Here is a 17,079-nt window from a genome sequence, read left to right on the forward strand (position 1 = left end):
ATTAGACTTCTTATCTAAATAAATTCCCAAGAACCTAGAAATCTTTGTGTACCTACAAAGAAACTCGAGGGTATGAGAAGAGGGAGATTCCCTTCATCCAGGGCATGCAGAAAACTTCCCACCGATTTCTGTAACAGGAAAGAATTACTCTAATCTTTGGGGTTGTGTCTCTTTTAAGGCTCGAAGGACTAGAAAAACCTCACCTGAAAGTTGAGCTTACCGAAAGGGGAGCATGGTATACTCAAAACTCTCTACCCCGTACTGGAAGCGACCTTCGGGCAGCACCGGCTTCTGCGCCTGTATCACAACTGCCGCCCTTCTTGCTCGGGGTTCTCGGTTTATTCCAGTTTCCTTTGCTCTCCTCAGGCTCTTTCCCAGACTTCCGTTCGAACTTCCCGGCCGCGGCAGAACCCACCAATCACAAACGTCCTTCCTCGGGCCACGCCCCCCCACGTCGCTCCCTCCGGGAACCGGAGTCGGATTTCGCGCACACCCCTCCTTCCCTTACGCACGCTGCGCGCGGACGTCGGCCTCTGACGCCGTCGTTGCCCTCGGGGTCGGCTCTCGCCCGGGTCGCTCCCGCAGACCGTTGGGCGCCCGGCGGAACGTCCTCCCTCAGGCCCTCCCACACCCTAAGAACCGCTCTGGCGGCGGCGACCCATGTGGGGGTTCGGGCTCCTGCGGTCGCCGCAGCTCCTTCTCCTGCTGCCGCAGCTCGGAATCGGAGTCGCAGCGTTCAGCTCTCAGGCCAGAACCATGAACCTGGGCGGCAGCAGCAGCCGCAGCGGCGCGCTCTGCTCCCCGTCAGCCGAGCGGCGCAGGCAGCAGTGCGTGCAGCTGTCCGCGGTGCCGGGAGCCGACCCGCAGCGAGGCAACGAGTTGGTCCTGCTGGCGGCGGCGGTGGCGGCCGCCGGGGAGGGACCGGAACGGCGGGACCTCCATGAGGACCTGGCGAAGGAGGAGCCGCAACCACCGCCCCAGCATCACGTACTCTATTTCCCCGGGGATGTGCAGGTAACCTGCGGCCTGCCTGGGCACATGGTCCTTCTTCTTGTACATATGCGAATTCTCGAGATTCCTCCCTCGTAGCTGGGGCCCGGTTCCTTGCCTCGCCTGAACACACTCACACATGGCGCTAAACGGGGTGGCTCCACGAAATCCAGAACCGCCCCTTCCACGCCCTGACCCCCTCCTCATAGAGCCCTAGACAGGAGGTGTCCTTGGGAGGGCTACGACCTCGAAAGAGCCAGCCGTCAGTCCAGGTTTCGAGGGGGTGGAATTTAAGACCTAGAAACGAGACAATGTGTATTTATTCTATAACTTGGTTTCTCAGAGGATCGGTGGGGGAGGGGGGCAGGAGGCGGAGAGAGGGCTTTTAAATTAGCGTGCTGGCAGTTATTAAAAAGTAAACAGACAAAATACTAGTACTAGGGTGTGACACTCTCAGTAACCCTAAGAAAGGGAGAATGGGTGGATGAAAAGGGACAGTAATTGCTGAGCATGTCAATATTTTGATGCTCACCAAAATTCTGTACTTTTGTTTTTGTGTGTGATTTTATCTTTATTATTAATTTTGCGGCTGCAGGCGAATATACATGGCTATGTTGTCCTGGAAAGCTGGGCCTTAATCTAGATCTTAATCTAGAACTGCTTTGTCTAATAGGGTAGCCATTAGTTATATGGGGCTATTTAATTAAAACTAAATAGAATTAAAAATCCAGTTTCTCCGTCGCACTAGCTGCATTTCAAGTGCTCAGTGGCCCCTAAGGTTTGTGTGTGCTGTACTGGACAGTGCAGATACTGAGCATTTTCACGGAACATTCCCATAATCACAGAGTTCTCTTGGGTAGTGCTGGTATAGACAGGTAAAGCTAAAATATGGCTGGATGTGTTTCTTAAACCGTGAAATAATTAGTTTATTAAACAGTTGTTGTTTTTGAAATTAGTGCTTTAAAAAAATATGCTTACGAACGTTGTGCCCTGAGTCAGATGATGATGAAGGTATATGTAGTTTTTTCTCTTGCCCTCCAAATAATTGGCTGGTCTAGTTGACTACTAATCAAAACTAGTATTTCGATTTAAGAGGAGGAATTTAACGTACTCAGTTGATGCCCTTTTGCTCAGTTTGGGAAATCAGCGTGGCATTGCTGACAGTGACTTCCAGGATTTTGTGGACCAGCTACTGTGTGCATCTATAATAATGATGATGATGATAATAATGATAACTAACCTTCATTGAACACCTAAATATTTTTAAAGTGTGCAAGTCAGAATATAGCACAGATCTTCACGTGAAGTCTATAAAATGCTAAATGTAGTTAGACTAATACCTCCTTTCATTTTGACATCATCCATTTCTTTATGAAGCCTGAGATTCCATTAGCTTTTTGGACAGTGATATACTGTTGATTTATGCAGAGTATGAAGTCCTCTAAAAACCCAGGGCTTTTAGAGAAGAAATAGAGAATAATAATGCATCAAAGGCTCTGAGGCCAGATCGCCTAGTTTTAAACCCTGATTCTGCACTTTTTAGCTATGAAACATCTGGCCAATTGTTAAACCTCTCTGTGTTGCAGCCAGCTCAACTACAAAATGGGAATAATGATGTATAGGATATCAATGAGGATTAAGTATGTGAATACCCAATGAGTTACCCTCCCTTCTTATCTTTCTGATGACCTTTTTAATTATTGGGGAGTTCTGTAGCGCTCAGTTCTTGGACTTTTCTTCTGACTACCTTTACTCCCTTTGTGATCTCTTTCAGTCTTGTGGCTTTACATGCTACCTATACTCTGATGACCTTCAACATTTGTGTTCTAGCCTAGACATATTCCTGGAACTTTAGACTTGCCAGTTATGTGCACGTATTTCCTTTCGGACATTTAATAGATATCTCAAACCTAAAGTCTCTGGATCTTTCTCCCTAAACTTGCTCGTCCTGTAGTCATCATCTTGTCTCTCAGTTAATGGAAACACTTCCTATTTAGTTGCTCAAGTTAGAAATCTTGAAATTATCCTTTTGTCCTCTCTTAATACATCAGCAAATAAAGTGGCTTTACCTTCTAAATGTATCTAGAAGTGATCAGAAAAATCATTTAAAAACCTAAGTCAAATCATACCACACCTCTGCTCAAAACACCAGCAGCTTCCCGTGCCACTCAGAGTAAAAGCCAGAGTCCTCTTGATGGCATGCAAGGCCCTTCACTCTATTTACCTTTCCCACCCTGTAGCTTTTCTTTTTTTCTCTTTTTTGGCCACACCGCTTGGCACGCAGGATCTTTGTTCCCTGACCAGGGATTGAGCCTGTGCCCCCTGCAGTGGAAGCTCGGAGTCCTCACCATTGGACCACCAGGGAATTCCCACCCTGCTGCTTTTTTGACTGTTTCCTTTATCTGTTTTACTCTCCACAGAAGGCTCCAGCCACACCAGCCTTCTTCATATTGCTCATGGTAGACACACTTGACCTCAAGCTTTGCACGTACTGCTTGGAACAATCTTCCTGCAGATGTCTATAAGGATTCATTAGTTCACCTATTTCAAGTCTTTGCTCAAAAGTTGCCTTCACAGTGAGGCCTTTGATGACCATGCTATTTAATAATCATACATGTGCACAGGATCCCTGTCAACTTTTCTCCTAATAAATAATTAGGATAATTTATTTTTATCCATTTCATTTACTATATTAGTTATTCATTTTGGGTTTTGTCTGTCTTCCACTAGTATGATGCACGCTTCACGTCTGTTTTCTTCACTGTTGTATCTGTGATGCTTAGTGAGTGGCATGAAGTAGGTGTTCAGTAGATAGCTTGTTGAATGAGTAAACGTGTGTAAGTTCTTTTGAACAATGTATTAAGTGCTACTTGGCTATTATTATATGAAGGGCTTTTAGGCTCAGATTTCCTTCTCTTTGCACTTGATTCTTTTGAGCCTAATGTCTATTCTGATAAAATTTACCCTGTGAGATACAGCTCATCTTTTAGTGTATTGATCCTTTTAGAACCTTTATTTTCATTTATATCATATATAGATTAAATAAGCATTCTTTCTATATCTTTATTTTTAATTTGGATAAATATTGAACAGAATAGGGCCAAACAGAACTTTGTAGGATACCATTAGAAGTTTTGCCTCATGTTAACACAGATTCATTATTTGATGTTAATTGGATCTGGTTGACAGTGTAGTTTTAAATGCTAATTACCATTACTTCTTGCAGTCATCTTTTATTGTATGTCCTTTTTAATTCTATGCTTGCCCTTTTATCCTTTGAATTACAGGAAAGCTGAGGCCGTAGTAATTCACTTTTCTTTAGGTACCTCTTGATGTTTTTCTTATCAGTAATGATTTTGGAGGGGGATCAGAATTTTTTTAAGTAGGTACTGTCCAGTTTTCTTGAGTTTCTTGCTTTTTAAATCCTCAGGATACAGAATTGTAGGTATTTCTTTTTTTTTTTTTTTTTTTAATTTATGGCTGTGTTGGGTCTTCGTTTCTGTGCGAGGGCTTTCTCTAGTTGCGGCAAGTGGGGGCCACTCTTCATCGCGGTGCGCGGGCCTCTCACTGTCGCGGCCTCTCTTGTTGCGGAGCACAGGCTCCAGACGTGCAGGCTCAGTAGTTGTGGCTCACGGGCCTAGCCGCTCCGCGGCATGTGGGATCTTCCCAGACCAGGGCTCGAACCCGTGTCCCCTGCATTGGCAGGCAGATTCTCAACCACTGCGCCACCAGGGAAGCCCCGGTATTTCTATTTTTAAGTGTAAGTTTACAATTTGATGAATTTCAACAACTACAGTTATGTAACCATCACAATAATCATGTAATACAACATCTTCATCACCATAAAAAGTACCCCTGTGCCCTACTTTAGTCAATCTCTTTTCTCAGCCACAGGCAACCACTAATCTGCTTTCTTTTCAGTACAGTTTTGCCTTTTCTAGATTTTCATTAGTTAGGAATCATGTAGTATGTAGTCTTGTGTCTGGCTTCTTTCACTTAGCCTAATGCTTTTGAAATTCATTCTTTCTGTTGTCTCTATCATGAGTTTCTTTTTAATGCCAAGTAGTTTTCTGTGTATGGACATACAATTTGCTTACCCATTCAGCAGTTCATGAACATTTGGGTCATTTCCAAGTTTAGCTTTTAAAAACTTTTGCTTTCCTAAACACTAGGATATATAGATGACCATGCCCTAAGTGTATGTCCTGGTGAGTAGGAAAAGACTCACTTCTCCTGTGTGACTCTCCTTTGCTATTCACACTATTACCACACTCAACATTTCTGACAACAGATGTGTGGGTATTTCCCCCCACACCAAGCAATTCTCTGCAACACCAGCTGGGGTCCTATAATTCAATTCAATTCTGATACTATCTACCTGGAGTTAGTGTCAGATTCCACACGTTAAGGGCTCAGTCCAACAAGTCTTTTCCCCTCCCCACTTCAGACGCCAGTCGCCAAGTCCCAGTTTATCACCTGTACTGCTGACTGACCAGCTATAGATTGGGGTTTGCACGATCCCCCTCCTTGGGTTCAGTTAGTATGCTAGAATGGCTCACAGAACTTTGGAAAACAGTTTACATACTGTTTACCCATTTATTATGAAAGGATATGATAAAGGATACAGGTGAACATCCAGATGGAAGAGATGCATAGGGCAAGCTATGTGGGAAGAGGTGCAGAGCCTCCATGCTCTCTCTGAGTGCACCACTTTCCTAGCACCTCCTTGTGTTCACCAACCTGGAAGCTATCCAAACTTGTACTTTGGGGATTTTTATGGAGGCTTCATTGCATAGGTATGATCAGTCATTAACTTTATTTCCAGTCCCTCTCTGGAGAATGGGGAGTGGGGTTGAAAGTTCCAAACTTCTCATCATGTCTTGGTCTTTCTGGTGACCAACCCCTATCACCCATGAAATTACAAGGGTTTTAAGGAGCTCTGTGCCAAGAACCATGGGCATGCGCGCACACACACACACACACACACACACACACACACACACTACTATTTCACATCTGACCATATACCCTGGGGCTTCGTGTGCTATGTGGAGCAGCCTTCTTAGGCTGTTCCTGTTATGGTCCTTTTAGGTTGCTTACGTGAGATGTCCACTTTATGCCCAGCGAAGATGCCCCCTTGACCCATTTTTTATGGAAGTACAGCTCGTACCCTATATAGCTCTCCTCACTCTGCTATAACAATAGTCCACCTAACTTAAGTCTTTATCATGGAGACACATGTCAAGTTTTCCTAAAAATCCTTTGTACCAGTACTTCAGTAGCAGTGTGGGATGGGCCTTTATGTTTTTGCAGGTCAGCAAGCATCTACCTGTGGAGTAACTACCCCTTAATCTCTCCAGGAGATTCTCTTGCCACCTGCCTCACTGGGGATGAGGAAGCATGCCTCCCACCCTTTAACCCCTACAGGGAGAGTAAGTGCATTGCATTCCCAACTGGGATGAAAACTCTCTCAAAAGAAAACCCTTTCTTCCCACTTCTTCCACCTCTTCTGTAGATTGGCCTTGGATAGTAGCCTGGGTTGCAGAACTGGTTTTGACTACCTATTAGCAAGTCCTATGGGAATGTCTGGTGTCTCTTTCTAGAATATAGGAGTACTTATCCATTGTTCTTAGATCTGGACTTCTTAGACACAAGAGTAACAAGCTTATTTTTACATTTTAGTACATACACACAGTTACTTAGTATGAGCATTTTCCTCCTCTGATCATGTAAACTCAGGTTAATCAAAGAAAATACCAAGTTTTTAGGTTTACCACCTCCTATGTGGTAGAGACTAAACAGAGTCATAAAATCTTGTTCATTTTAGCTCATCAAATAACTATATAATATAAATAACTGTATAGTTTATAGGAGCTCAGTTTCCTTAGCTATAAAAACGATTTAGATATTTGTGCTTTCTTTTGTATTTGGCACTTATATCTAACTATTTAGGAATCCATAGAATAATTCAGTGTTGGCTCTGTTCTTCCCAACTAATATTTGGGTGTCTTTATGAAGACCTGACTAATGTTCCTACTTCAGACATAATAGGAATTCTACTGCATAATCCTGGAATTTCTAATACTACAAAACTGAGCTCATATATTTGTGGAGCCTTCCCTGATGTCCCAAAACATAGCTTGAGTCTCCCTTTCTCTATGTCCCCTCACAGTTCTTCACATATCCCTGCTTTACAGCAGTAATCATATTGCCTTGTAATTATTTATCTCTGTCTCTCCCACTGGACTGTGTTCTTGAGGGACTGTGAACTGTGCTTAGTGACCCCCAAATGCCCACTGATGAATATATGAAGAAATGGAAGTCAAAGTTCAAAAGGCAAGAATATTTCCACCTTTCAATTTGTGTTGGAAATTTGTTCCTTCCCTTTCTGCTGATGCCCATGTGTGTGCGCACATGCCCACCTCTGCATGTGGGGGTAGTTCCTTTCATGTTCATCCCTCTGTTCTTTACATTGGTGCCTGAATTGCAAATTCTTTCATTTTTTGGACGAAAGGGTTCTGTGCAGAAAAAGAGTGTAGATTTCTTACAGGTAGGGACAAGGGAAAGGGCCCAAATTTGCTGTCTCACTGAAATAAAAAAAGAGATATTTATCAAAAAAAAAAAAAAAAGGATTTAGATGAGCCCTTTCAGATCTAAGCTCCTATGATAATTTTATATCTCATAAATCTGGATGTGCAGAAGGCAGTAGCAGAATCCATAAAAAATTAAATGATGGCCTTCTGGGAATAGATTTTTTTTTAACATATATGACAAACTTAATGAGGTAAAAACTGTTAAGGACTTGAGCATCCTGTTGGGAAAGTTATCAAAGGATATGAATAGAGAATTAACAAATGAAAATTGCCAATAAACATAGAAAAATGTTCAACCTGATTAGGAATAAAAATATGCAAATTAAAAGTAAAATATTTTATCTTAGTAGCAAAGATTTTTTTAAAATTAATGCTAATAGCCAGTGTGGGTAAGGATGTGAGAAAATAAGCACTCTTATATACTTCCAGTGGAAGTATCAGTTGGTATTAGTCTTTTTGATGGAAAGTCTAAAAATTATACAAATCTATACTTATTGATAAGGAATCATGCCTGTAACATTTTTAAGTGAAAACTGTGTGTATCATCTTGCTGAGGGAAAAAATAAAGAACGCTCTCTTACATACATACTTGTTTATGTGTATGTATACTAAAGAACACTGGAATACTAGACACCAAAATTTTAATAGTGATTATTTCTAATGGTGGTTTTATGGATTGGTGGTTTTTATATCTTCCTTATACCTTTGCATGTAGACTAAATTTTTGTAGTATTACTTTTATTAGTCTTAATTTTTTTAATAGAAAAATGTGTATATTGCTAAAAATTCATTTTATTTAAGGTTGTACATTGAAAATTAAGTCTCCTTTTCATCCCTTTGGATGAATGGAGGCAGTCTCCGATTTCCCTTCCCTAAGGCTAACCATTGTTACTGATTTATATGTCCTTCCAGAGACATTCTATGCTGATGCAAACTTTTTTTTTTTTTTAAACACAAATGATAGCTCAGCATTCAGGGGTTTTTTTAGCCCTTATTTTACAACCCGTATGAGTACTCATAGAACTGCCTCATTCTTCTGAAGCAGGAATAAATGTCCTTATACAGATTTATTTATGCATGTGTGCAAGTATATCCCTGAGATAAATTCCTAGAAGTAGAATTACTAGGTCAAAAGGTGCATTTAAAAATGTTTGGTATATGATTGTTAGAAATAAGGAAAAATTACAATTCTATTTCTCTTCTCTCACACCATATACCCAGTCCATTAGCAAATGCTGTTGACTCTACCTTCAAAATATATACAGAATCTGACCAGTTCTTACCACCTTTGCTTCTACTACCAGTGGTTCAAGCCACCTTCTCTCATTGGGGTTATACTTAAGTAGCCTCCTACTGGTCTCCCTGCTTCAAACTGTTGCCCCTTTGCACACAGGAGTCAGAGTAATCCTTCCAAACAGATTATGTCAGCCGTCTACTCCACACCCTATCAGAGCAAAGTCCAAAGTCCTCAGGGTATCTTACAAGGCATGATCAGCACCTCCCCTCTTCACCAGCAATCTCTGTGACCCTCTTGGTGGTCACTTTTGCTCCTTCTTCACTTCACTGGGGGTACACTGGTCTCACTGGTGTATCTTGGTTATACCAACGATGGCTCCACTTCAGGTCCTTTTGCAGTTCCTTATGACTGAAATAATCATGACTCAGTCCCTCAGCTCCTTCTCAACTATTGCCTTATTGGAGACTACCCTGTGTTTAAATAATAATCTTCCACCCACTCCAAAACTTTGCGCTCCTTTTCCCTTGCTTTGTTATCCATCGCACTTATCACCGTATAATGTCTTGTGCTGTCTAGCCGCTAGCTACTTGTAGCTATTGACCGATTGAAATTTAGTGTAATCAAAGAACTAAATTTTAAATTGTATTTAACTTTAAATTTAAATTTAAAAACTGATAGTTCAGTTCCTGGAAAACTTTTAAGTGTATTTGAGCAACTTGGGTATGTGAATCTACTTTTGCAACTGTAAATCTTATGAAATCTAAATTCAGATCAAGTATTTCCGATGAAAATTTAGCACCCAAATTGAGATGTGTTGTAAGTGTAAAATATACACTAGATTTCAAAAACTTAGAAAGAAAAAGAAATGTAATAATCTCAGTATTTTTTATGTTACATGTTGAAATGATAATATATTGGATGTATTGGGCTTAATAAAATGTATTATTAAAAATAATTTTGGGACTTCCCTGGCGGTCCAGTGGCTAAGACTCCATGCTTCCACTACAGGGGGCATGGGTTCAATCCCTGGTCGGAGAGCTAAGATTGCACATGCCGCAGGGCGCGGCCAAAAAAAAAAAAAAAAAAAAAAAAATTTCACCTGTTAACTTTCTACTTTTTTTTTAATGTAGCTGCTGGAAAATTGTACATGTGGCTTATGTTATATTTCTGTTGGAGGGTGCTGCTCTATTAACTCATGGAGTTTATTATGTATCTCTGTACTAGAATGTGCACTCTGTGTGGGCAGGGGTTTCATCTGTTCTGATCCATGACTGTTCAGTAGGTATCCAATAAATTTTATAGAATAAATGAAATAAATTTGAATGAATTTCCCTTTTTTAAGGATATTATGAATAAAAATTGAAAGGAAAACAAAACTTACATGCACGTCCTAGAACATAAACAAAAAGTTATTAATATATATAGAATACTTATAAATAAACCAAATAAAAAAAGGCAAAAGATATGAACAGGCACAAGTAGAAATCCAGATGGCTAATAAATATATGAACAAAATTTCAACTTCATTTAAATTTTTAATAAATTCAAATTAGAATAAGTTATCCTGTGCCAATGAAATTTAACAAAGATAAAAGAAAAATTATACATACTTCTCTGGAAGACAGTATTGTAGTCTATATAGTCAACCTTAAATTATGAATATTCTTTGACCTAGTTTTTCCACATCTGGGAATTTATTTTTAAGGATGTAATCACAGATGTACATGAAGATTTTTCTATAATGTTCATTGCAGCTTTGTAATACTAAAATTGAAATTAAACATAGCATTCAGGTTGCTAGAGTAATCCAAAGAGGGAGGAGTTCAGGATAGCAGCTTTAATAGGAAAATATTTTAAAATTCTGTGTTGGTCAAAAAATCTAAGAGACCAAATTTTTATTTTCAGTTAATGTGTTAGGAATAATAGATCATATGTATACTAAATAAAATCCATTAAAAAATCTATAATCGTTCTAAAGTGTTTTATTTTTAAAATTTCTACTGTGCTATTTAGCTTTATCTTATAACCCTGTGTTTGATGGATTTGAGGCTTAAACTGAAGAAGTGATTCGTTTAAAATCTTACAACCAGAAGGTAATAGATTTATAGTTTTCATTTCTAGTACATTAACCATAGGTCATTATAACATCCCTACTTCCTCCCCAATAAAAATGGGACACTAATTTTGTGGAAATAATTTTACATAACTGTGTATTTAATATTTGTTTTATCTTTCTTACCTTTCAGAATTACCATGAAATTATGACTCGTCATCCTGAGAATTATCAGTGGGAAAACTGGAGTCTAGAAAATGTTGCCACCATTTTAGCCCACCGGTTCCCCAATAGTTATATTTGGGTGATAAAGTGTTCCCGAATGCATTTGCACAAATTCAGCTGCTATGACAATTTTGTGAAAAGCAATATGTTTGGTGCTCCAGAACACAATACTGACTTTGGAGCTTTTAAGCACCTTTATACGTTATTAGTTAATGCTTTTAACTTAAGTCAGAAGAGTTTGCTACCAAAGAAGAATGTGAAAGATTTGAATAAGGACGCCAAAGCATCTAATTGTAGATCCAGTTCTTCTCATACTACTAATGGTTGCCGGGGAGAAAAAGAGAGGACCTGTGAAAAATTTGATGAGACTGCCATGAGTTTTTATCCACCATCACTAAATGGTGCTTCTTTTACTTTGATTGGATTCAGTAAAGGTTGTGTTGTTTTGAATCAGTTGCTTTTTGAATTGAAAGAAGCCAAGAAAGACAGGAACATTGATGCTTTTATCAAAAGCATAAAAACAATGTACTGGCTGGATGGAGGTCATTCTGGGGGAAGCAATACTTGGATTACTTATCCAGAAGTCTTGAAAGAGTTTGCACAAACAGGGATTATTGTTCACACCCATGTAACACCTTACCAAGTACATGATCCAATGAGATCTTGGATTGGAAAGGAGCACAAGAAATTTGTTCAGATACTTGGAGATTTTGGTATGCAGGTGACTAGCCAAATTCATTTTGCAAATGAAGCTCCTTCCATAGAGAATCACTTCAGGGTTCATGAAGTATTTTGAGACTGCAGTATTGTTAATGCAGAAGAGCAGAAGCACTTTGTGCTATAAATTCAGACAATGAGATGTAATTCATAGATGCATTGTCAGGTTTTTTTTGGTGGGGGGTGGGGGGAAGGAAGCACACATTCCTAAACTATGAGTGTAATGTGCAGTAGTGTTCCTTGCTTGTGAATGTGGATAGTTTTTAATTGGGACTGGGTTAGAATTAGTTTATTTGAAATCCAAAAGGTGGTTTGTGATAATCCTACAGGGAGATACAAGACCCTTAAGAATGAAAGTTATAATATAGTCCTTATAAAAGGCAATTAAGGTTGTTATTGTTGGAAATAGTTTATTTTCTGAGTAATGTTTAAAACCAATTTTGGTGATACTTTAAGGGTAATTAGGTATTTTGGCACTGAAAACTTTTGAGTGGAAACACTGTTTCTCTTCAAACAAAGCGAAGGCACACTGATGTTCTCCATCAATTTGCAATAACTATACCCTGCCTCTTATGTTTATAAACTTATGGTGTCATTCTTCAGTGTGCCATCAAGTGTTTTTTCTTAAGAGTCAAAATGTATTTGTTTCCACATATCTAAGAATGTGCGGTAGTATAAAGTTAGTTTTTAAAAATACTACACTTAAGCACTGTGGCTTAATTTTTAATTGACAACTTTTGGATAAGACATTTTGGAGTTTCTTGCATTTTGGCAAAAAACCAGTTCTTTTGGAAAATTGTTTCAAATTGAACATAATTATGTATACTGGGTAAAAATATAGTACAGATTTAAAATTGTTTCATCCTATCATCTTTTGAGATAGCAACTTAGGTAAAATATAATACTCTATTTGGTAGTGCCCTATTGAAAAGGAGACAGATTCTATAGAACTAAGTCATTATTTCTCCTGAAGCATGATTTTGTCTGCCCAAAGAAAGCATCTCTCCTTGGCCAAAATGTACAATTATATTGCTATATGAAAAGTTGAAAGAGAAAGTTTGAAGACACAAATGATTTAATTTTGGCTCAAAGACTGAATTTGCTTAACACTGCTACATAATTTGGGTGAGGTTTCCTTCTGCCCATTTTTCTTGACCTAGATAAATACATTTTGAGAAACCAAGATCTAATGAATGTCAACTAACATTGAAAGATTACAATAAAAGGTTAGTGGTCTTTTTAAAAATTGTTTATTAATAATTAGCTTTTGCAGGTCATGAAATAATTAAGCAGGGAAGTAACATGCTGCTTTCAGACTGAAAAAGAAAAAAAGACTGAAGCTTAATATCAATAACCCAGAGGGTCTAAATATATAAAACAATAGTTAAAATGTTAATTTCTTGGTTTCATCCCAGAATTATATTTTAATGACTCTATAAATATATTCCAAATATTCAGACTTATAAGAAAGGATTTTTACTTACCAGATGCTTAAATTCTATGAACTTCAGAATAGTATCTTTCAATGGTTTTTTCTTAAGGATGAAGTACAGTAGTATTTTATTGCTTTGGTTTCTTTTAAATACCTGCTGCTTCTTTTGAGACCCAAAATTCCCAACAAGGAAACAAGTCAGCCTGATTCTAACATTTGATTTATTACCTGGTCTTAAAGCACCATTATTGATTGGATGGCTTCTTTCAATACGTTTAATAACCCTTGGTTAAATTTATGTGTATCTAATGTAACATAGCTAAGTTACTGAGTACTTTAATGAGGGGGGAAGGAAAGGCATTTATTTCTACAGGATTAACTAAAATGGAAAATGTATGACTTTTAGCAGAAAGATTCATTTAAAAATCTGAGATATTTAAAATATGGTCCTTGTAGCTATCCAGTCATGTAAATGCGTAATTGTAATTGTTATATGTTGAATGGATATTAAGAATAACTCTCTGGGACACCTGGAATTGCCATTGCATCAAAATGAGACAGTGTTGAAAACTAAAAATATTTTAATGAAAATATATTCAAGTTGATCCATATTCAAATATTTGTTTAATACTTAAAATTTGTTCTTCACATTTGTTTAAAACTATTATAAATGTTAGTGTATCCTTTGGATTGTGGCTTTGTGTTTGTGTCATGAAAGAGTCAACTGAGAAATGTAGTCAAACAAATAATGTGAAAGTTGTTACCGCCACAGCATGAATGTACAGTTGTATTAAATTTAATCCACAAAAGTCTGTTTGGATGTGCTGTTTGTTACTAGATTTGTTAAAACTTTAGATCGTTATTCAGAAGGAAGCGATTTCTCTCCACTTTGCCAGTTTGGGTTTGTGTGTGTTTTCATTAACCTCCATGTTTTTTCATACAGGCAACTTTGAACCTTTCCTATAAAAATACATCTCTTCTTTCCTTTAAATTGCTCCACAGAAAATAGCATCATTTCCTTCTGTTGGATTTCCTAGACAACAAAATCTCTCAAAAATAAGTTCTTCCTTTTCTATGCTAATCATCTGTATTCCCTTAGCTGTCATCAAGAGACTTGGTTAGAATATGGTGTGATCTGTTCTTCATTTCATTCATGCAATATCTAAGCCCCACCAAGGGCAAAGAAGGTCTAGGCACTGAGGACACAGTACAGAGAAAACAGTTCCAGCATGTGAGGATGGAAATGTGTAATAGACTAAGGCTTAAGAGGAAAAATATGAAACAAAAGGTATTATTCTTAAAAGAGCTATTCTGTTACACTTCATTTAAGGGCTTTTAAGAGAAACATGCTTTAGAGGATAAGATATTCATGTCGATAGACATCTGTGAATTCAGGTTGCTCTTTACAAAGGCAGGGAGGCCAAGCAGCTCTTAGTGATAGAGACAGGCAGGGTCACTTAGGATGGTCACTTTAGTATCCTATTTAATGGAACTTGAAAAAATACAATATAACTTAGGTGTATTTAAGACACCCAAACACCCATGGCCTGTATGCTTGAAAAAAGACTGTAAGGTAACACCAGAGATACGTGGGTGACTACCAATCTATGTTAGTTCCTCCTGACTATATCTGTTTTTTAGCACTGGGGGAAGGAGTCACAGCAGCACAGTTCCAACTCCATCCACACGTGCATTCCTGCTTCCTGCATTTTTTTGGGGGTGGTCAACTTCTTAGATTAAGCTTTGATGTCTGTTGGCAACATTAGATGGGTAAGAAAAGCCTCATTACTAAGGTTCTTTCCAAATGTTCACATAGCTGCTGTTCAAAAGGACAGAAAGAATATAAGCCATGTTGACCTTGTTTCCCTTGTTTTGATATTTCATCGAAGTGACAAGTTTGAAATTACTGAATAAAGAGAATTCAGATGTAATTATGTACCAAGACAAATACTGTTAATGTTTGTGAGAAGAAAATAATTACAATCTTCACGTGTATTTTTAAAATTTACTTTGAAAGAATAATATATACCAGGGCAAAAAAAAAAAAATCAGATAGTAACTGCAAATTCCAGTCTGCCCATCTACTTGTCTAACCTCAGAGGCAGTCACTATCACTGGTTTCTCATGTATCCTTGCAGAGAGAATTCTATGCATATACAAATAAATGTTTACTTACAGCATACCTTTGTTTTACACAAATGGCATCGTACTGTACTCATAGTTTCAAACCTTTTTCTCATTTAATTACCTTGGGAAAATACCTTGCCAGTACATACATATACCTGTCTCATTCTTTGACTGCATACTATTCCATTTTTATATTACGCTCTGCTGTCTACCTGTTCATTAGTCTTACTTTGTATCTCTTGTCTGTGTAGCAAGCAGCACGGTGAGAAGTTTTGCTGGCAGAGGAAAAAATTCCTTTGTGCCCCTGAACTGTAACCAGAGAATAACTATATAACGTATCCCTAAGTATCTGAGATGAGCTGCACCTCAGGGTAAGAATGGAGAGTTACTAATCTGGGCGCCACAACTATAATTTCAAGTTTCTATCACCCAGCTGTGTCAGCCTAGACAGTCATTTAAGCAATCTGGATTGACTGGATGATTTCTAAGATCCCTTTCAGCAACAAAATTCTGAGATTTGGAATTCCTGACAAGTTGCAGCTAACATGCTGTGTACTATTTTATATATGAAAAACATCTCATTTGGTCTCAGCCAGGTAGGCAAAAAAGATTAAAATATTTTGCATTTAAAATAAAAGACCCTAAGGGACTTCCCTGGCAGTCCAGTGGTTAAGACTGCGATTCCAATGCAGGGGGAGCACGGGTTCAGGCCCTGGTCAGGGAACTAGGATCCCACATGCCTTGCGGCGCGGCCAAAAAAAAAACAAAAAAATAAACATAAAGACCCTAGCATTAAAAATTATGACCAGGAATTTTAAACCCCCCCCCAAAAATAAATAAAACCTCCCAAAGGATTCATCAGTATTGTAGATATTATAATTTAATGTTGCAATAGGAACTACCTCAAATCTCTCAGCAAAGGAATATTAAATGGAAGCTAGCACCAGCCATCAACTATGTTCCTGCCCTTGAGCTATCTCCTTTATTTCTGTAGCAATCCTATAAAGTTCAAGTTTTATTTTAAAGATGAGGAAAATTAAGCTTCTTAAGAGACTAACTTGCCTAAAGTCGTCCAGTTTACTTTCCAAATAAACTGAATTAAAATGAATATTCGTTAGGCAAATTGTAATCTCAGCTTTACTTCCTAGTTTTCCACATGACTGTGGACATACATATTTTGCACTGATTCTCTTACTGGTTAAAAAAAAAAAGGGTTTATTAAAGAGCTGACTCTAAATACTATTCCAACTAAAAGGGGTTTTGCTCTTTTTTTTTCTTCCCAAAGAAAATCATTAAAGAAGTTCTTTGCTTAACCTAAGAAATAATAAAAATCAAAATCTAATAATTAGATATAAAACAATTTTTTTGACCGACTTACTTTTGTTGACCTGAGTAACTTCATTCTCTCTTCCCAAAGATGCCTGTGAAGTTGAGAACAATTTTTTATATACTTTTCCTTTCTTATTTGTTGTAATTTGCTTTTTATACCTGAAATTAATCCAACTCCAAACACGGTATGAGTGGATGAATTATTTTTAAAAGAAAGTTTTCTCCATAATTAAAATGCACTAAATCGATGTACTCAGATTGCTTTAGATGGGCACATTTGTATTCAGTAAATATATATGGTCTTTCTTCAGTGACACTGCAATAAAATTACTAGGTGCAAAACAAAGAATGGCATAGATCCACATACAATCGCTGA

The 17,079-nt window shown here is 38.1% G+C and overlaps 2 protein-coding genes across 5 annotated transcripts in view; one reads left to right on the forward strand and one right to left on the reverse strand.

The window, feature by feature from the left end:
* FTCDNL1 (formiminotransferase cyclodeaminase N-terminal like) overlaps window positions 1-390 on the reverse strand; it is a 214,554-nt gene extending 214,164 nt beyond the window's left edge. For all 4 annotated transcript variants that reach the window (XM_057551891.1, XM_057551895.1, XM_057551896.1 and 1 more), the window contains exon 1: window positions 221-390. In XM_057551891.1, coding sequence (XP_057407874.1) covers window positions 221-234 — 14 coding nt within the window. In that variant the 5' untranslated portion in view covers window positions 235-390. The remainder of the gene's footprint in view (window positions 1-220) is intronic.
* Window positions 391-519: 129 nt separating this feature from the next.
* Window positions 520-14,056, forward strand: C8H2orf69 (chromosome 8 C2orf69 homolog). Its single transcript, XM_007190483.2, has 2 exons — window positions 520-1,014; window positions 11,067-14,056. The coding sequence occupies exons 1-2, from the start codon at window positions 661-663 to the stop codon at window positions 11,892-11,894; spliced, it is 1,182 nt and encodes a 393-aa protein (XP_007190545.1). The 5' UTR covers window positions 520-660; the 3' UTR covers window positions 11,895-14,056.
* The last annotated feature ends 3,023 nt before the right edge of the window (window positions 14,057-17,079 follow it).

The sequence above is a fragment of the Balaenoptera acutorostrata genome, chromosome 8 (assembly GCF_949987535.1).
Source record: "Balaenoptera acutorostrata chromosome 8, mBalAcu1.1, whole genome shotgun sequence".
Taxonomy (NCBI): Eukaryota; Metazoa; Chordata; class Mammalia; order Artiodactyla; family Balaenopteridae; genus Balaenoptera; species Balaenoptera acutorostrata.